The following is a 22,022-nucleotide window of genomic DNA, read 5'->3' as shown; positions in this document are numbered from 1 at the left end:
TATAAGATGCATAAAACAAAAAAAAAGGATAATTTCATAAACTGCAGTCAAACATTTTATTTGCATGTAAGTGCCAGTTAGTAATAGTAATTTGTCCTTATGAATTGTTTTTAAAACTTGTGAACATAGGATATCCATCCATCAGTTATATATACATTAAATGCAGTATATAATATCTATATATCTAAGTGTGTTTGCATGTGCAACATACAAAATCTATTATAAACATATGTTTATGTAATTAAACCTGATATAAACTATGGAAATACTTTATTTTAATGTCCTTTGTTACACATATTACATGTATTTATTATGGTAATAAATTATGCATTATTACATGCAATTAACCCTAATTCGAACCATACAATAATTACATGTTCAATAATATTCCTGCTTAAATGAAGTATAATTACTCTGACTGTAATAAGGACACCTTAAAATAAAGTGGAACCGAATCTGCAGTATTAGTGTAATTTTAGTAGATTTATTACAGAGCATTAGTCAATATACACTCAAGTAACGTAAAATATTTTTAAATATTAATATCTATGTACGTAAACTACTGACGTTAGCGTTATGTAAAGTTTGCTGATGACTTGTTAATGGAAGTGTATGTAGATCAGCGTGAGTGAAGTGGAAAGTTGTGCTAAAGCTCTGTTCCAGCAGCCTCCTCCCCTTTACTACAAGACGCGCGCGCGCTAGTGAATCATTCATCACTCCCGCGCAATGCGAGCTGAAGCTCCGAGTTTCTATTAAATGAACACACATCTGTCTGAACTCTCTTCAGTTTCTGTGCCCTGGGATCTGTTCAGGATGACGCCTCTCCTCTGCAACGCCTGCCTCATCTTGCCTGTTGCTTTACATCTGCGTAAGTAGATGCTAATACATTTCCTAAATTGTTTCAACCGGTCTTTTAAATGCAGAAACACAGACTTCTGAATGGTTTCGAGGTTGTTCGCTCTTTCTAGCCAGCATACACATGAGGCAAACCGCATTTTTTGGTTTATTTAGACTGCGATGAATCAGCTTCACAGATATTATGACTAATGTAGATCAGGAGAGACTACCTTATCGGATTATGTCATTGTTCATGGGCTGTTTTACCTCATTTTAAACAGATAATAAAATTATACTGGCGTGTATAAGTGTGAATCTGTCCAAAGTGCTGCAGAGTTCAGACTCCAGCTCTGGATGTTGCCGAGGCACCACTGACGTCTCGCTGTTTCTTTGGAGTCAATGCAAATGTTGATGTGACTTGTTTCCCTCGAGGATTTAATCTGTGTGGGAGAAAGAAAAGAAAAAAACTCACACATCTAACGTTACAGTTACAAATAATGAATAAAAGCAGCTGTTCTGCAACTCACAGCTCTTCTCTCCGGAAAGTAAACCCCAAGAGGTTTAAACAACAAGATGTAATCAGTCATAACGTGTGTGAGGGAGGAAAATGTGTTTAGCCCTACAGGATTTAAAATATACAAGTGAACTGTATGGAATTGTGGTTCTGATTCTTTGTAATGATTCCGGCTCTTTAATGGTTCCATTGTCAATTATTTTTGTAGCCTACTGTATAGGAAGAAATGTTAAGTTGAAATGTATACACACACACACACACACACACACAGACACAGACACATACACACAGACAGACACACACACACAACAGAGGGTGCGATTTGCAGGGAGGGATGCGTGGGATTTCCCCCTTTCTGGTCATTGTATCCCTGCCTCTGCTGAATTATTTTTATCCCTGGTGGGGATAAATTCATCCCCCTCTCAAAGTGATCAGTGCTACTACACTAGTGGCGAGACGGATCACAAAACTTATCACGGATCAGTGATTTGATTAAAGTCAATTTTATTTTAAAATGCGCTACTTTTGCTTGCTCTGCAGCACAGCCTCTCTGTATTCACCACTCTGCAGACTTGCTCAATGTCCCGCCTACTGCGCTATCTGATTGGTTACACCTCACGAGTAATAGCCTATCAACACTTGCAAGACGGTTGAAGGTGGTGCTTGCTAACTTGGCGACTTTGTCGCTAGATTTAGCGACTATTTTGCAAAAAAGAGATTAGCGACTAATCTAGCGACTTTTTGGGCAATCATTATCAAGTCTCTGAGACTCTCTTGTGCTGCCGTACGAGCACGAGGTCTCTCTTTCCCAGTGCGAGCATCTCTCTGCATCTGCAAGCGAGCGCAGAGAGCAGCAGCACTTTCAAGGTGCGTTCCATTCGACCATAAGTGGACTGTGAAGTGGACTTCACAGGGTATTCCGCCATCTTAAGTGAGATTCCAATCCGAAGGGAGCGAACATGTTCAGTTCGAAGGGCACTGCGCACGGCACAGGGAATAAGGGAACATCGATACATCACTTCACAGGAAGTGGAGAGCGATTATCCCCCAACTGTCATTGCGCGCAGTACGTCATCCCCAGTCAGAACGGCCGTCTTCGCTGTCTTCGTTCATATTCATTACGGTTTGTAAAAAGGTACGATAATGTAAAAGCGACTAGAAGCAGATGAGGCTCTGCCATTTTTCTTTATTTTACTTTATTTACCTCAGTGTTTATACGGCTGTGCGCGGGAATAAGGCGCACGAGACCACTATGCAATTAAATGACCATTTATTAAAACACATATATACACAGTTAACCAAATAAAAGTTTATTTTTCTATTTGCATAACATTTACAGCAGTACTTCAATTCTGATGATAATCAAGTAATAGCAGCAATAGTCAATTAAAGTGTATAATAAACATACGTTTTTCATTATATAATACTCAATGTTTTTTTCTTTGTTTATTGTATAGTGCACATATTTTAAATGTGATTGTAAATAAAAACTAAAATATGAATGTAGTCCTATATATTTATGTTACATCATAATCTGCGCGAACCCATCATTGACTTTCTTTGATGAAGTTTGCAGGGCGTTCCAAATGAGCGGTTATTGTCAGTGAAGTCCACTTCAACTGATATACCGTGCTCAGGGAGTAGGGAGCAGTGAACACTGCGTAGGGACCCTGTCGAATGGAACGCACCTTCAGTCAAAGCTGCGGTAGGGAACTTTTGACGCTCTAGCGGTTAATAAACAGAACTGCTTGCATCTTGCGGAAGAACATCGTAGCCGGAACTACTTCTCTCTGTTTATGTCTATGAAGAATCACAAAGGTACTGGGTTACTCCGCTGCGGTACCCCCGAAGCAATCTAAACTAGTCCGAATATAAACACTTATTATGGTGCACCCTAGTGATTCAGGACAAGCTAAAAACACGGTTTGGAAAATGGATTCATGGTGTTCTGACGACTCTGGTGTGTCGAGACTGTTCTGTGAAGACAGAGTTCAGTCAACTGAATAGACACGTTATGTTTGAAAGTGTGTTACTCATAATACCTCTAAGCAAGCATTATGAGCATTCTACTATCACATGACTTTTGTTTATATTGGCTCCACTCACAGCACAATTGTTTATTTATGTGCTTTTCTGTCCCTTTATTAAAAAGGACAGTAGATATGTTCTGGAAGAAAGAGGGACGTGATTAAAACTTTTCAGAAATACAGGAGAAGAAACTTTACACACACACACACACACACACCATAGCTCCAGCTGAGCCAGGCAGTTGTCATTAATTTATAATGCCATAAAATATGAGTTAACTATTCTATATAACATATCAAACTAATGATTAAAAGCAATCATTATTCTACGATACAACAACACTGTGATTTAAAATATTTGGCAACTTAGGGCTCTGGAGAAGAACATTGCAAAATCTCACAAAATTCGCATTTACATTAGCTGATGTTTTCATAATTTAGAATAACCTGGAAGCAAATAGTTTAATGGGGAGAATATGTATCTGAAAAGATACAAGGAGTTTCTCAATGTCAATGAAGGATCCTCGGAAGCGAGTATTTCGAGGATGCTACGTCATCGACATCCGTCGAAGGACTATTCCAATGTCAAGGATCCTCGGAATTTCAACCAAGGACTGAGTCCTTCGTTCGAAGAATATCCCATACACAGGAAAGGATGCATATGTGTATCCTTCGCGCTCTTCGCGCTATCAAATCACTATGCGCGCAACTTTGCTAACGTTAGTTAAAATTTTTTTATTTACATTACCAAACATTTGTTATAACTGTAGTAAATATAAGTAAAGTTTGACGTTTAAATGCCAGCACAAATTACTACCGTATTTATATTGTAAATTATACAAATAGAAATGGTTAACTGAAACGGACCTGTCATTTAACAATTGGTTGCGTCATCGGCATTTCTTTTATAAATAACTAGTTAAGTTGTCCAAAGTAATTTAATGATACCATTCACAGAGTTATTCAAACGGACCTTTTCACTGACGTAATGACGCAATTACGTGCACTTGCTAGCCTGTTCCATTTACATGTTCTCCGTATGCTAAAGAGGAGTCTCACCTAGCCTCTGAAGGAAGTGACTTGGAAGGATCAGTCCTACCAAGGAAGTATCCTTGACATTGAGAAACGCCTACAGTGCAGGGGTGGCCAGCGTCAGTCCTTCAGAGTTCACCTCCTCCAACCCAAACACACTTGAACTAGCTAATTAAGGTCTAAGGGTAAGTAGAAAGCTACAGACAGGAGAGTTATCGTCAAGGTTGGCGCAAAACAGGACCAATGTTGGCCACCCCTGATACAGTTTTTTGATTAGAGACTGCAAAATAAATCAATGATAATTGCTATAATACACTACAACTGTCACATTGCCACACTATAGAAGAACATATTTTGTTGCTACAGATGACTTGAGACAGTGAACACAAGGGACTTGTAAGTGTGGAAGTGATTATTTATATATACACAAGTGACTCAATGTTAAGTGTGAGATCTAGAGTTAAATGAATGAAGAGAAGCATTTTTTGTTGAAATGTGACTGAAGAGTCAGCTGTATTGACAGTTATTGTGAGTTCACTCGACCACTGCAGATGGACAAGGTCAGGGTTTCGATTCTCAGAGAATCGCGTTGAATAAAAGCATCTGTCTTGCTGTTTCCTATTAACGAAGTAGCAAAAAGGTAAAAATGAAGAAGTTCTAGTTTTTTTTATAAGTTGCAGTGATAAGCAGTTCTTGACCTTTTTTAAATACTTCACACTGGGTGGTGAAAATGTTTGATGTAGCATAAATAGAATAATTTATATTTTAGATGATTTTAGAGGTAAAATAAAATCCTTCTCAATCTTTTGCGCTCTTTTCTTTCCCCACATCACTTTCATATTCATACGCTTTTGGTTTGGAAATTTAAAGCATGCTCTGTAGACAGTTTGCCGCATTGAGAGGAGCAGACACGACTTCTGAGTAAAGATTTTTTAAGACTCCTTGAAAACTAGGACACTAATGTTTACCACCAAGGATATCATTCTATCAAATGTTCGCTTCTGCAACAGTAATTACTCAGTAAATAGGAAGTGGTCTGATTTGCAGGATACAGAAAGAAAGAATACTGTTGATGTTGAATGAAGTGCCAAGGTCTTTCCCTCAACTGCTTTTTACAGAGTGTGTGGTGACTTTTGAATATTTGAGACATCAGGACTTGCTTTTATTTAACACATATACAGTACGTACACAGAGAGTCAAAGGCCTCACTGAAAATCTGGGATTAAAACGTGGATTTTATGTTAAAAAATAGAAAGGTTGCAGACTTTGAAAAATAAATAATATTTAACAAAATAACTTTTTTTAAATAAATTAAAAATATTTATAAATAAAAATTTTGTATGGTATATCATATTAATTATCTTTTCATAATTGTTATATTTATGAAATCTGTGATTATAAAAGCATTTAGAAATCATACAAGAAATGCTAATCGGCTCATCAAAACAAAATGTATTCGTTCATTTTTTAGGGATGTCAAATTGATTGATCACAATTACATCCAAAATAAAATGTGTGTTCTGTGTATATGCATGTATGTGTATTTATATAAACAGGCTATATTCACAGTTCACACAAATATATTATGTAAACACAAACTTTATTTCGGATGTGTGATTAATCGATTTGACAGCCCTATCAGTTTTACATTTCATTTTTACAAAACATCACTGAATAAACTCATGATGTAGAACTATGCAGTAGTGTCACAATAAGTAACAGAACAGTGACTATTAATGTCTAATGTTTTTGATTCACCAGAAAGTTCTAGTTTGTAAGAGTGATTTGATCTGAAATCAGACTACACTGATCGTACTGGTCCAGCAGTGTGGTTGCATGGAATAGCTTTTAAAAAACAAAATATTTTCTGCTGAATCCATTCAAATATGAAGCTTAAATTGTTTGCCAATTTAGCCCCAAAACATAGACTAACATTGTTTTTTTTTCTCGTCATATCATATCAGATTAGAAAAATGCGAATAAGAACAATTTTCACAAGTCATCTCAGATTCTTGAGCCTCACTGAGTGTCTGGTCTTTCATTATAGACTCTGTATATAGCTTATAGTCCCTAAATAAGTGCTGTGAAATGAACCAGCAGCTGAGGCATGACATCCCCTCGACTCCCCACCCCTGTGACACCGGGAATGAATATTCATGAGAAAAGTGACTTACTTCTATCGAAGTTACAGGAACTTTTGTCCTCTAGAACTAATGAATCCTGAGTGATTCAGTGGTGTGAACATCTGTGTGTGTGTGTGTGTGTGTGTGCAGAGAGAGAGAGAGAGAGATGGAGGGAAAGACAATGACCCGACTTGCAGGGGTAATTAAAGGCAGCTGAGCTGGAAGCAGATTCTGCAGTGCATGGGGAACACCTGTGTTTTTATCTGAAAATCCAAGGTCACTGCAGTCCATTTCCAAATTGATCAATTTTGTGTGGGTTGCATATCAGGATCAGAGGTTAAATGGTCGCTGAATCTCTCGTGACATACTGAGGTTAAATGTGCAGCCAAATACGGTCATCGCCCTTTTTAGCACTTTTTGGGAGGAAAGTCATCTGCTACTTTTAAATAGTGTATTTGACTTACTCAGTTAATGTGTCTGGTGGTACATACCAAAATGATTGTGATTATCCTAAGGGAACATCCTATTGTTACAATACAAACACAGCTCTTTTTTTCTATCACACATCCTACGGTTGGATTCTCCTGTAACTATAATGGATGAAGCGCACTAGCCAGTTGAGCTGTTGCTGTTTATTATTATAGAAAGACATCAGCTATCTGAGTGAAAGGTCCAAACAGTCCTTTAGGCTTGTCTTTTCTGTTTCAGTGGCGCTGTTGGGGTGGACATAAGGAAAGATTAATATGGCTGTCAGGTTTGTTTGATCACGGTTGACTGAATGTTACCTCAGTGGCTAACCCTTTGAACCAGTTGAGCTGAGACACGTACACTCAGTGTGGTTTTCTGTAATTTCAGCCATTATGTGACAAGCATGAATAGCTTGACAGAGATGATCTGAAGAGAGAAGAACACCATAAAACAGGTATCACAGGATGGGGAAAACAACACAGGATGACAGAGATGAAGAAGAGGGAGTTTAGTTGTGAACAGAATACCAAAATAAAAGAATACAAAATAAGAGAAGAGATTAAAAGAGACAAAATAAGGTGAAAGCAGAGAAAAGATGAGATGAGAGAAGTGAAGAGGTAGGGTGAAACTAAGTAAAATAAACATATTTCCTGAAACCATCATACATTTTTTCAAAACACAAATCCAGACCTTCAAAGTAAATTCACAGAACTCATGACTCTTCTGGCAAAATCAAACAATCGCAAACTTTATTGTAAGTAGTAAATATTTTGCAATAAACACATCAAAAGAAATCACACCTAAATTTGATGAATTTATATATATATATAGTTAGGGTTAGTTCTGTGAATTTACTTTGAAGGTCTGGATTTGTGTTTTGAAAAAATTTATGATGGTTTCAGGAAATATGTTTATTTTACTTAGTTTCACCCTACCTCTTCACTTCTCTCATCTCATCTTTTCTCTGCTTTCACCTTATTTTGTCTCTTCTAATCTCTTCTCTTATTTTGTAAGAGAGCGGGGCACAAAGTAACACTTTTTGACTTTCTCAGTTTGTGTACATCCACATGGGGTTCAGAATATAAATATTATTTATGCACAGTAATTTTACACTTGTCTAGTATAAATATGTCTCTTTGTTTCATAATTACAATGTATACATTTTTCTTTATCTACCCTAAAAAAAATTGGAAGTGAAATGTAACATCATGCCCCATAGGTGGGGGACATTGTAACATCTGAGGGGCATGTTGTAACATGAGCATATGACGAGCAATAACATGAGAAATGTTATCTGATCGAATGGAAAAAATATACATGACAAGCTAAAATATTTATTAATAAAATGAAGTAATGTTTTTTTGTATTTCAAATAAAATAGTGGCATTTTTTAAGAATGAAATATAATCTGATTTTAGAGTTTGACAGTGAACACATTGAACTCAGTGCTTGGGAGGACCTACATAAATGAGAAAAAATGCTTTGCATGTCTAAACATTAAACTGTCTAAACATTGAATGTAAGTCTTTATTCACCTGTTTCTCGTTGTTGTTACTCATTACAATTCATTAAAGTAAATAGTGTAAATAACATGGAATAGCACATTGTAACGTAGTCTTATAATGTGCCCCATCTGTGCAAGTGAAATTTAAAACTGGTTAATGTCTTCTGCTAGTTATCGAAGCATTAAAAAATGATCTGTACTGATAAATAACAGATTGGAGATTAAAATAGTAGCAATTTGTCTCATTTTAAATGAATGAAAAAAATTAGAGATTAATTTTTAATGGAGATTAAAAGTTTTCTTAAACCAGAATTGTAATATTTACTATGGTTATATTTCCATATAATGTTGATATGGTAACGAATTTATACTGTAACTTTTGTCATGCTAGCATGTGTAAAAATATTCAAACTATGTGTGTAACCCCATGTTTTGTATATATATATATATATATATATATATATATATATATATATATATATATATATAGACAGAGAGAGAGAGAGAGAGAGAAAAATCTACCAAAAACAATTTATACTCTCAAAAGAGAAACCCTCTCGCGGCAGTCTTGCAGTTCTACACAAGATTATCTTGCACTCTTCTTTTGCTGTTCTTTGAACTTTTTTTGAACTGATTATGGTGGCCACAGGAAATCTGCTCAAGTCAGGTTGAAGTCTTTGTCCTGCCTCTGCCATTCCACGCACAAGAACATGGTCTTTCACAGTAGCTCTGTGCACTTTGAGCTGGCTTATATTTTATACATTCACATATTTAGAAACAAATGTGAACAGTTCTGTGTAGCATTTGGACCAATCAGACACACAACTATTTGTTACATGTAACAAATAATATCTAACGTCCCCTTATCTAACCAAATGTAGGGACCCTTGACCCGAAATGCAGCTATGACCTCAAAAAAAGGCAGAACAGGCCTCTTGCTATCATGGTAACAAAGACACATATCAAGATATGTTTGTTCAAGACCTCGAAGGAATGCAGAGTTTTCACTCTAAATTCACTTTGAAACAGACAAATGTACCCCTGCACTATACAGTCCATCCTAATTATATCTCCCTCTAGATATAACCACTTGAGAAATGTAGGAACATGTACCCAATTTCCCCATTTCATTATATTTCCTCTTAAAGTGTTTCACTTATGTATTGATACAAACTCTTTTAAATTAACATTTTAGAATTACATACAATTGTGTACAGAGGTCACAGGTATGCCATGTTTGGTATCTTTCAGCTGCATTTTTAATGGTCTAAATGTTCATATATTATATGTTGGCACCTATAGAATGTATTGGTGTTACCAGAATCTTTAATTGTTTCTTCATCAACATCCAATCAAGGCCAGATGTGAAACATATGGCTGAGGACAAAAGGTTGTAAAACTTCCCTCCAAAATGTACCATTCCTCATTGGCTCACTCAAATCCTGAGGGCGATCACTGATCACCAGATCAGGTCAGTTCGTTTAGATTCAGGAATTCCAGGAGAAGATGCTGAGCTAAGAGCCTTAAAAACCACCTGCTGATCTGCTGAATATCAAATTCTATGATAGCTTCATGGTTTTTACTTCTCTTTACTGCTTAAGCTTTAACGCTTTTTCCTATGCCCTCTGTACATGCGCGTGTGTGTTTTAGACTAGTTTAAGTGTTTATGTAGTTAATAAAGTCTTACTTGTATCACATTTGAGGTTGTTCATTATTTGCTCATAACTGAAGTCCCTAATTATGCAGATTTTTGCTACTTCCTCTGGGTATTTTGTACAGTAAGAAAGTTATTTTCCTTAAACAAGAAAGTAACATTCTTACAATTGACAGACAGTTGACACTGAGAGGTCAAGAAAATACTTACAGCGGATCTAAATATTTATAATTAATCATAACTAGTTATGATTGATTATTCATATTTCCCCATTTTAGCTGATTCGCTACGTTTGAATTACCGTGTGTAAACGATGACAAGAGAAAAGAGACGAGGTTAGACGACAGGAGAAAAATTTAAATGAGATGAGTCAAGAGGAGAAGAAATAAATAATAATGAGATGAGGAGAGAAGAGACAAGATAAGAGAAGTAAAGAGATAAGGATATGAGAAAATGAATGAGATGAGTAAAAGTAGATGAGACGAGGAAGAGAAATGAGTAATGAAGAGGCAAGGAGACAAGACATGAGGAGAAAAGAGACAAGGAGAGAGGAGACAAGATGAGACGTGAGAAGACAAGATGAGTGAAGGGATGAAAAATAGAAGACTACAGTAGTAAAGAGACAAGACAAGAAATCAGAGGCGTCATGCCCATTCAAAGTGAGGAGCACGTGTCCCCTCAGATTTTTGAGCAAAGCGGATTTTTAGTTCATTTTCCAAAAGACAAAAAAAAATAGGCTAGTATTATTTTCTATATTTAATATAATATACAATCACAAATATTTTGAATGCAGTTTCCATATATATATTTAATACAATTACACCGGCATGATTAGTATGTTCAATGATCATATCATCAGCTGCTAAATTAAAATCTTTGTTCGCTCGTCTGGCGCTAAGCCAGAGACAGACGTGTTTTAATAGCACTGGGCATTATAACCAATCACAAGATGATGTTGAGCTTATGGATGCAATGACCAATCAGAGGTGTTCAGATGGGTCATCGCCAAAATGCCTTTGTTTTCTTCACTCGCTCGCTGACTGAATATCTCTTTCTGGCAAAATTTATCGTCAGAAACAACAAAGTGCAAATGTGTGTACGAATCTATCAGATATTAATTTCATAGAGTAAACAGCTTACGTGATTTTAATGGGAGTTTCTGAGAGTGCTTGAACTAGACTGTCAGTGTAAATGTTCTTTGCTCACTTTCTGTACAATGAAAGTGTTATGATTAGTAGCCTAACTGGCAACGTTTTTATTCACATTAACCGTCAATGTTAAATTCACATTAAATATAAACTCAGTCGTATTAAAAAATATTTTATGGCATGACACCCATATTTGTTCATTAAGTAAACAGAGGTTTTTATGCATAGTTAATAGATTACATTATTAGTTTACTTTGACCATCGACCACTATAGATCAACATAAACTATAAAGGTGAGAATCAAGATATTTCATGATATAGTTAATGCATTTGGGAATTTTTCGAAAAAAAAATAAATAAATGTGCTGTTGTGGCTGCTGTGTGTCACATGAACCCCCCCCCCCCCCCCCCCCCAAACTCGAGCCCCCTAAAAAATAATGAGTGCTGAAATAATGTAATGAAATGAAATGAGTCAGGATGGAGAAATTAGTTAGTATGATTCAAGATGATGAGACAAGTGTAAAAAAAGAGAGGAGACCAGATGAGAAAAGAGAACAGATGAGAAGGCAAGGAAAAAAAGCTAAAGATAACAGAACAGAGGAATTCTGCAGAAGAGAAGAGCAGAAAAGAATGCCGCAGCATTTGGAGAGAAGATTGCCGCAATTGGAAGTGGCCCAGCATGTATGCCTGGAAGCATGCACTAACCCTGATAAGTTACAGCTGGAAACTTCAATGTTGCAGTCGATAAAAACTCATTAGAGCAGGACTGGGTCACTGTGTTAGTGTCCAGTGCAATGAACCTCGCATTTATTCTCCATCAGAGAGGAGCGTCTATTGACCTTAGCAGTAAGCTCATTTATTTGGTAGATGGAAAATGGTTTCAACATGGCCTCAATGCTCACCTGATCCAGGGTCCACAGTCTCCAAGCCGTGCACTCAAGGGAAGGAGAAATACAGAGAAGGGCATTCGTGCGAACAATGAGTGTACATTTAGAAACACCTCTGCTGGTCTCCTGTGTGAAGCCTGAAGTCAGGGTTTTGAGTGCTACTTTTGTTTAGCACGGGCCTGTTGCCAGAATATACAGCCTTACAGCTCCAATTCTGTCATTATTGTAGAACACAATCTACTTCCAGGAAATCTGCTTCTGTTCCTCTGACACTGCTTGGGGGAGAGAGCTATCCACTGCCCAGAATAGCATCTCCACCTGTTTGAGTCCCCCTGAAAGCCTTCCCCTGATTCCAACTCCAGTTAGTTAGGAAGAAGAGCTGATTTAATTGCCTTAGAGTGTTTTTTATTAGCACTTGTGGTTGCAAGCAGGTTAAAACACATTTATGGTGGCGTCTAATTCCCTGCTCTGCAACAAAAAAAAAACTATTTTAAATGCGGACTTGACAGACCAATTTAAAGACATCCGTGTGACAGTCTCAAACACTTGTTCATTAAGTGCAGGAGACCTGTTTCCACTTACATATTAGATCTGTATATAAACTAAATCAAGTCATGAATCTTTAATAGATAGGTGGATTCCCCTGTCAAGTTTCAGTTGTAAATAATGTAAAGCTCTGAGACAGATGTTTCTGTTTTGGTCATTCATAATGTCATTGACCGAATCGATTCTCTTGTCCAAATAATTAAAGCATGAACAATCTGATTAGCACAATTTTCATAGAAAAGCATTTGATTTGATAGATTTTCATATTCAGCACTGAATGCAGTTATAACATGGTTTTCTGGAATACTTAATTCAGATAAATTCTGGTCAATCGTGTCATTCGGCGCTCTGAAATTATATATATTACACAGGTCATCTGGATAAATGAGCCTTCATATTGCATATCTTTTTATCATTTGTATTAAAATAAATGTAAATAATTTTAGTGTCAAATTGCTATTTGGCAGATTGATTTGTAATGGGCTATACTTTTTATAGTTAATGTTTTTTACATGTTTGTTTGGCGATAATGACCAAATGAAGCACATTTTTTCATTTGTTTAACCAATGGATCACATTCTAGTGGTATTGTTCTGTGTACCATTTGCACCGATCATCATTTCAAATGGTCGTGTTTAGAATTTTTTAATGTTTATTATCATTTTCTTTGATCATCCTAGAATAAAACATTCTACTGATTAGATGTTGTACTGTCCCTGCTTTTATTTTGTTTAGTAGCATAATTCCTTTTTTTTCTGCCATTGTCTAAATTGTATGCCAAGTGGTCACCAAAAGAGCATCAATTATTTTGTGGCCTTCTTCAGAGTGCAGCATTGCCAATTTCTGTGGAAAATAAAAATGTGTTCTGGTAAATAGCATTGAAAAATATTGTGACTCACTGGCTTGTATAGTGTGAAGCTCTTAGTTTTCAGCCTTACTACCACTTTCACTGGCTGAACAACAATTCAGAATTTTTGGTTTTCTAATTTTAAACCCACTATTTGCTTCTGAACCTCTAGTCTCAACAATCTGAGAACACAGGGAGGGAAAAGTTCAAAGGTAAGGTGCATTTATGTTATAATCAAAAACAAGAGTAAATCATGAGTCAAATTAATATGAATGTAGATTTATATTAACGGTAACACTTTTTATTTTAGTGGCCAATTCTCACTATTACTTAGTTGCTTATTAGCATGTCTATTATTGACAATGTAGGTTGTTTATTAGTACTTAAAGCACTTATTCTGCATGAACATATTCTACATTCCTAATCCTACCCCAAACCTAAACTTAAAAACTACCTTACTAACAATTAATAATCAGCAAATTGGGACTTTATTGAGGCTAAATCATAGTTAATGGTTTGTTAATAGTGAGAATTGGACCATTAAATAAAGTGTAACCATATTAAGATATAATGTGAATAGAGCACAACAGTATAAGATCATTTTTCAGTGGCCTTGGTTTCCAATGTAGTGTTTTTCCTATTCCTATTTATTTTTATAAGGATTTAAAATATTCTTTGGTAAAAATTTCTAAGCCTTAAACCAAACCAACAAGCTCAGAGGGGAATCACTCATTTCATAAAGCATTGCAAATGAGGTAATTAAATAAAATAGTTTATTCCAAAATATTCAGATTTATACAAATATGTATGGATTCAAGAATGTAGAAAGCCTGACTGAATTATGTCCCTGGCTTGTTGAGCTCTCTTCAGGATTATTGGCAGCGGTGTTATCAGTATGACATCCTGGGATGGGAATTTATGTGGACTACTAAAGTCAATATGAGAACAAATAAAATTAAAATGGAGACAGCAATGGTGTGAGTTGCAGTCGGTGCTGTATATAAGATATGATACCTAATTTTACAACAAAATAGGATAAAGAAGATGAAGATATAAAAAAGAAAGAATATAAAAATATTATTAACAAGTCTAGTAATTTTTTTGTTCAACAAATCCAGTCTAAGATAAAACTTTTTTGCTATTTACTACTAGCTGGGAAGCCAACAGTTTGTAATATGGAAAACACTGTTAGGGTATAAATGAATTAATGGTAATAAATATCTCTAAAGCAATTTGAGTCTTGTGTGATTGACCTAGTGAAATTAAGTTCAGAAAACATAATTATTTAAGTTGAAGAAACATAATTTTTTATGAAATACAAATGAAGTATTTTTTTAAGTTGATCTAACTGTAGTAAAAATTAATATATTTAAGTTGGAATGCGGTGAAATTAAGTTAGACTAATGTAAATAATAGGATTGAATGAACTCAAATAATAGAAGTGTGATTAACCTGGTGAAATGAAGTTGATAAAATGTGATCATTTAAGTTGAGAAAACTTAATTTCTTTAGGTGTTACCGACTGAAGTGATTTTTATTAAGTGGATCCAACTTTTTACAGTGTTGAGTGGCCACCTTTCTGCCCAATTAAGCATGAAGAAAAATAATACCAACATAAAGTAGAAATCACACTGACTTGGCTAATATTGAAGAATAATTATCAACCTCGGAGCTCATGGTAGGTCTGTGTAGAAATAAGTTCATAAGTTAACATGAAAAATCAATTTCTCAATGGAGAAAATAAATGAGATCTTACTTCCTGAACCCTACTGTTGCACTCAATTGTAATGTAATTGAGAACCACTTATCCCCGCTCACGGATCATCCCTAGTCCCTGACCTGTTTAATCTGTTTATACACCACTGCAAAAATGTGCTGTCATCAGCATCATTTGTATGCTGTGGCTGGAAATCACAATGATTATTTTTAGAGTGCAAATTTTTACTGTGAATTTACTTTAGCATTCTAGAAGTGGGGTTTTCATGTTCAGTGTAAAGCAATCTGACTTAACAACATGGCCACATGAAAGAATATTTTAAAAACAACATTTGCATATGATCAAAAAGGCTCCTGGGAATCCTTCCTCCTTCATACTGGGAGTACCAGGAGAGATGGCCTAATATAAGAGCTTTAATGCAGTCATAATTTTTCACCATCTGACTGGAATGTATGTGGGAGCATCAGACGCTCAGTTAAACATGACTGATGCGTTCAAGGTCTGCATCCTAATTGTGTTTTGCTTCTAGACTGTACCCCACCCCAAAGCCCCCGCAGACTGCACCCTTTGATTGTTTGAATATTGTCTTGTTTAATCACTACCATATTTCTTGTTTTACCGAGAAGATTAGATGTTGGAATATTACATACTGGTTTGTTTATTCACAGCTTTTGGAGGATATTTGAGTGTAGTTATTAGACTTGCGGGAAATAGAGACCAGGGAAATCACACTAACCTGTCAAAGGTTTTTGATTTAGCATAAAAACTATTATGCTTTGTTCTCTCTGCCTCTGTCACTGCATAAAGACAGCTCCCGCTAGCTTCTTACAGAGACTACATTTAAAACAGCTTAGAATCAAAGAAATGTTTCATGTCTTGAAGACACCTCTAAGACTTTCAAATGAAAACATGACCTCTCCATGTAAATGGGGCTGAGAGAATGATGAACTGTGCAGGTTGAGTGCTTTGATGCCAAATATGCAAATATCAGTCATTTTCTAATTTAAAATTCTTACATGCCTTCTTTAAAGTGTTCATGTGACATTGCTAAAAAAAAAAAAAATGTGGTGTAATGCAATGTGTCAACAACGATTCAAGAACATGCACGGTGTGCTCTGATTGGCCAGCTATCTAGTGTGTTGTGATTGGCTGAATTATTCTAGCATATTACAGAAATGTTACGCCCCTTTCAAGGTTCAGAAACCTTCCTTCATAAAATGCGCTGCACACACTTGAATATTTGGGTTGTACTGTTCTGGAACAGTTTTGTTAATAAAACGTAACTACTGCTTTCTGGTTGTGTCCTCTTTTGGAAGAACGAATAAAGTAATTTGACTTTTGCAACGAAACACACAAAATGCGTCATCAATACCATGGCGAAAATAAAAGTTACGCCTTCTTTCTTTGCGTATACATTTGGGCGATATTTTGCAAATCTTCCCACACAGTGACTTAGAGATGTGGGGACGTGTTTAACGAGACGTTTTAAGAAGGTGTGGCTAAGCATTTTTATAAAGAATAAAGAAGACTTGTGTAAAGAATATCACTTTAATCTTTGTGACTTTATGGATATTCTGTATGCACAAATAGTTTTTAACACCCAAAAGACAAAAGAAAACATGAAATCGCATCTTATGAATGTTTAAATCAACATAAAATAAAAATATGTATAATTTATTTTCATAATGCAAGTTCTTACCGTATTGTGAACAGTTCTTCTAAAAATGTGTCTAACCTTTCATCAAAATGACCTCACCAAGTAATTTTCAAACCCTTTCCCTCCATCTCACCTCCCATTTAAGTCTCATTCACACAGCAAGCTCTTTAAAGCTGGGTGGATTCTGATTGGCTATTGGATGTTTTTATCATTCATCAGCTGTAAAAAAAAAACAAAAAAAATAAATAAATTCCTCATTACCGTTATAGATATGTGATGTGAAATTCCCTGTTTTAATAGAATAAGAAGGATTATTAAAATACTTGATGTGAATTGCTAACAGGAGAAGTTGATTGAAATTCTGTATTTAATCAGTTGTGTGAACAGGACAGTTCAAAAGCAGGGTTGCCAGATCTGTGAAACAAAATGCCCAATGACAGTAGCCCACATGTAATACAACTTGAAATATGCCTCTCCCATACCTTAAATACATATTTTACAGTCACTGTTATGCATTGTTATACACAATTTCAATTTGAAAATCACTAGTTGTAAATAATTTGAGTGAACTATTCCTTTAATAGCTAGAGTACTGTATACACCTGAAGTCAAATGTAGACCAGAAGCTTTTTTTTCCAGATTAATTGAAATGCTGCTGTGGTGGTTTAACGGATTAAAGTTGTATTTGATATGGAAATTATTTTAATTGGGTCTTTACTGCTAAGCTCTTCCAACAAATCTGAATCTAATTTAAACTGCATTTAAGTGGACAGTCTCAGTGATGGAGTTCCTTCATCTGTGTAGATTCATCAATGACCTTGTTCTGGATAGATAGCAGCTGTCAAATGAATGCCAATGGAAGTATGATATCTCTTTTCCATGCCTTTTCGTGAGGGTCTGAGTCTCTCACTTTTCTGAAATCACTGAACTATTGTATCTTCTCTCTTCCAAGAGAGATGATGAAGAAATACAATCGAATGCGAGTCTTGTCTCCTTTGGTTACTCCTCTACCTTCCACCTTTTTAAATTGACCCATGATGGCACGTGTGAGTGATTTTGTTATCGTGGTCGTCTTATTGCCTCATCGTGATCAAAGCCAGTGTGGAGCACATTAGCGTTGAGAAAGACATTGCCTGCCTTCGTTTCTCTCATCCCTCCCCAACTCTCTCCCATCTCCAGATAAAACCACAATCCCATAGGGTCTACAACATTTTGTAAACTCTTCTGGGAATTGTGCATGTTATATCTCTCAGAGTATTTGAGGGCATGTGCGTGAGAAAAACATTTGTTAGAGCAAAAGAAAAAGATTCCTTTTAAGATGCATCTTTCCACCACTGGCTTTTGAAATATCCAGCTAGCAAAGATACATTTTGTTTCTTTTAGGTTGTGCTGTTGGTTTGTCTCTTATGCCACATAAAGTATATAATGAAGTGAGCTTTGTTGCTGTGGTGGATTTAACTCCCTGCCACAGCTACTGAACACAAAAAGGAGAAAATGTCTGTACTAACAAGCAGATACCCATCTCCCACCTCTTTTTGAGCTCCATTTTGTTCCAATTAGTCCTCTTCACCTGGAGGACGACCTGGGATATGAGTGCGTCAAACTGGATTTTTCAGTTTGTACTCGCTTTGCCTCTCATTTTTTTTTTATTTGAATTGAGATTCAATAGCAAAATGTTCCTGTTCCAATTTTCAGTGCATATCTCACATCCAGTCACCTTACTTCCAGTTTTATGAAAGAAATTAATAGCTGGCGAATGCACTTCTTCTCATCCCACGCAGCCTCCCTCCATTCAGTGTTCTAGGAGTGAAGGTGTGAATGGAAAATCAAGGAGGTTAACCAATCACTTGGAAAGGGACTTTGCTGGCATGAGCTAATTATCAGAATTTGTTTGTGCTATTGCAGGCAGCTTCACTGGAAGCCCTGTTTCAGAGTTAGCTCGGGGAATAGAGGCTCTCCTCGCCTTTCGCACGCTATGCTGTCACTGCTAGGCTTATTAGCTTGTCGCCCCTAACGATGCTACGCAAAAGAGGGCCACAGTTACCATAGAAAAAGTTGCTATAGTGCAGCAGTAAAACTTTGCAGTAATGCCCCCACTGCCTCTAATTTTAAACAAAATAACAGTTCTTTCATTCTGCAGAGTTGTGCAATCAGCATGTGCCTAATGTGTCCCACTGAAACTTGGTTAGATGAGAGTGAATTAAATTTGCACCATACAGGAACATTTATCTTTAGCTTTATGTTAGGTGCATCTTTTACACTTGCACTAAATGGGGAAGATTTGGTTTATTTCCATGGTTGCAAAACTACCATTATCCAATTATAAATGATAAACATATCATACAATATCCCAGGTAAAGAATTATGGTTATAAAAACATTGTGGGAACATTATAAATGTAGAATGTCCAGTTCTCTTGTTGCAATTGCATTATTTAAAGGTATATATATATATATATATATATATATATATATATATATATATATATATATATATATATATATATATATATATATATATATATATAAACATTGTAAGGACATCTTGGGAACGTGGTTGTAAGAATGTTTTCTCTCAATGTTATGATGCATATCATCAAAAGTGTTCTATTAATAAATGTTCCAAATGTGACAATCTTTCTTGTTATCTGGTAAATTATTTTAAACATTATAAAATAAAGACTGTTTGATTGTGATTTTTGATTGCCAGTAATGTGTCGGTTTATTGCAATTATAACAATTCATTTACTACTTATGTGACACTTACACTCTTAAAAACAAAGGTTCTTTATTGGTAGGTATGGTTCCATGAAGAACCTTTAACATCAGTTGAAACCTTCCATTGCACAAAAGGTTTTGTATAGTAGAAAAAAGTCTTAAGACTAAGAAAAATAAATGTTTGTTTTAAAAAACAATTCACTGAAAGGTGCTTTGAAGAACCAAAAATAGTTAATCTATGACATCACTGTGAAAAACCCATTTTTGAACCTTTATTTTTAAGTCTTTTTAAGACTTTTTTGAAAACCATGTGTTTCACTTTTTAAATTAATGCTTTAATATTTTGAATAACGTAAATGTTTCAGTCAATTAACTTGTATTGTATATCCCTATAAATAAATGCATTACTCTTATAACTACCCATATTCTTTATATAATGAAGTGTCTGTCTAGAGTTGTACTGTGCTTTTGATTGAGCTGTGCTCCCAGCAGTCATTGTGGTTAAGTCTTAATGAGTTCTGCCCAATACAGTCTCTTTCATCACACAAAGTATCAGTGTTACCTGTCTTCCAGAGCTTTGTCCCGATCCCTCAGTATTGCACTGTGTATGGGTTCAACAAATGTATGTATTTATGTATGTATATATTTGCTCAAACAACAAAAAAAGAAAGAAAATGAATTACTAAAAATAATACTAAAATATTAAATTCTTAATTAAATACATTTTAGGTACAGAAGTATCATTATTGGGACATATAATAACCCATAACAATCTACACTTTTCAAAGCATGTTTTGATGTTTTCTGAGAACATCTGGAAATTCCATATGTACCTTCTTTACCGTTTTGACTATGAGCATAAAGAGCAGAAACTGTCCAAAATTCTTTGGCAACCTGTCTGCATGTCTGCTTATACCAGTGAACCTTATTTACATGCACTACTGTGTTTGTGAATGCAAATCTTCATGAACCAACAAATTAAAATGATTTTCATTGATTTTGATGTGCTCCCAGTGGGATGTCTGCGAGAGGCAGATGCAGCAAACCTCAGCAGCAAATTTGCTTGCTCAGCATTGGTCTGGCTAAAGCTTGCATATTCAACCTCATAAATCGAAGATGGGCATATACAGTACGGACCAAAAGTTTGGACACACCTTCTCATTCAAAGAGTTTTCTTTATTTTCGTGACTATGAAAGTTGTAGAGTCACACTGAAGGCATCAAGGGCTATTTGACCAAGAAGGAGAGTGATGGGGTGCTGCCAGGGCCGGCGCTCCGCACACGCACATCCCGCACTGCGCGTAGGGCACCAAAAGTGCTTGGGGGGGCACCAAAAAATCTGGGTCGTGAAAAAATCATCACAATAGGCTACTAGTATAAATAACAAATAAAATAACTCTAAAAGCATGTTAATATACAAAAGCAATACAAAAGTAATATAGGCCTAACACACACACACACGCACAACAGCAGCAGAGATGGCGAGTCAGGAGCAATCAGATGAAAAGCTGGCATTTTCAAGGTGAAGATATAAGCACTACTTCAAATTCATTGTGGTCAAAGGCAAGAACGTGCATGTAATGTGTACATGTAATGCGTGACACGCATCTACAAAGCTAGTGGCGAAGATAACGAAGATAATACTTGAAGTGCAGGATAAAACTCTTGCTGTCTGTTGACGTGCAATAGATATTGAAAGTTATGTACCTGTCTGTCTGTTCTACTAATTTCAACTGACTTGTAAAAACTGCAAAAAAAAAAAAAAAAAAGTACAAATTCTCTGACATGTAGCAACTTTTTTTTTCTTTTTTTTTTTTTTTACAGTAAAGCAAATAGTTACTTTCCCTGGTAACGAGTTATTTTTTATTATAGAGTAATTCAGTTACTAACTCAGTTACTTTTTGGAACAAGTAGTGAGTAACTATAACTAATTACTTTTTTAAAGTAACGTTCCCAACACTGCTGATAGCTGATTTTGCAGCTAGGAAATGTAGACGTGTGCCTCTGTAGGGCCTCTGACAACTGATGGTAGTGAAAATGTTTAATATAGTTCTATAGAATAGCGGAATGATCTCTTTATAGAGATGTAGTCCCTCTGTTGAGTAATTTCTACTGTGCATGGTTATTTGCAGTTTAAAATGTGCACTTTAAAATTCATACTTCATAAAATTCATACATTTATACTGTTATTTGCACTAAACTTTTTTTGCACTTTTAACTTTCTGTGTTTACATTGTTCAGTTCCAATTATACATTTGCAGCAGTTATTTTGGAAGTAAAGAGAACCCAACTAAGAAATTCTGAATGGTAGTTATTTCTTTGGTTGGTGGGTGGGTGGTTGGTTG

The 22,022-nt window shown here is 35.7% G+C and overlaps 1 protein-coding gene across 1 annotated transcript in view; it reads left to right on the top strand.

The window, feature by feature from the left end:
- Positions 1 to 420: 420 nt before the first annotated feature.
- LOC113061581 (neuritin-like protein) overlaps positions 421 to 22,022 on the top strand; it is a 38,759-nt gene continuing 17,157 nt past the window's right edge. Inside the window, exon 1 of the mRNA XM_026230803.1 lies at positions 421 to 868. Coding sequence (XP_026086588.1) covers positions 757 to 868 — 112 coding nt within the window. The 5' untranslated portion in view covers positions 421 to 756. The remainder of the gene's footprint in view (positions 869 to 22,022) is intronic.

Source organism: Carassius auratus, chromosome 43, assembly GCF_003368295.1.
Source record: "Carassius auratus strain Wakin chromosome 43, ASM336829v1, whole genome shotgun sequence".
NCBI lineage: Eukaryota > Metazoa > Chordata > Actinopteri > Cypriniformes > Cyprinidae > Carassius > Carassius auratus.
The sequence above is the reverse complement of the archived record's forward strand: the minus strand, read 5'-3'. Positions and strand labels throughout refer to the sequence as shown.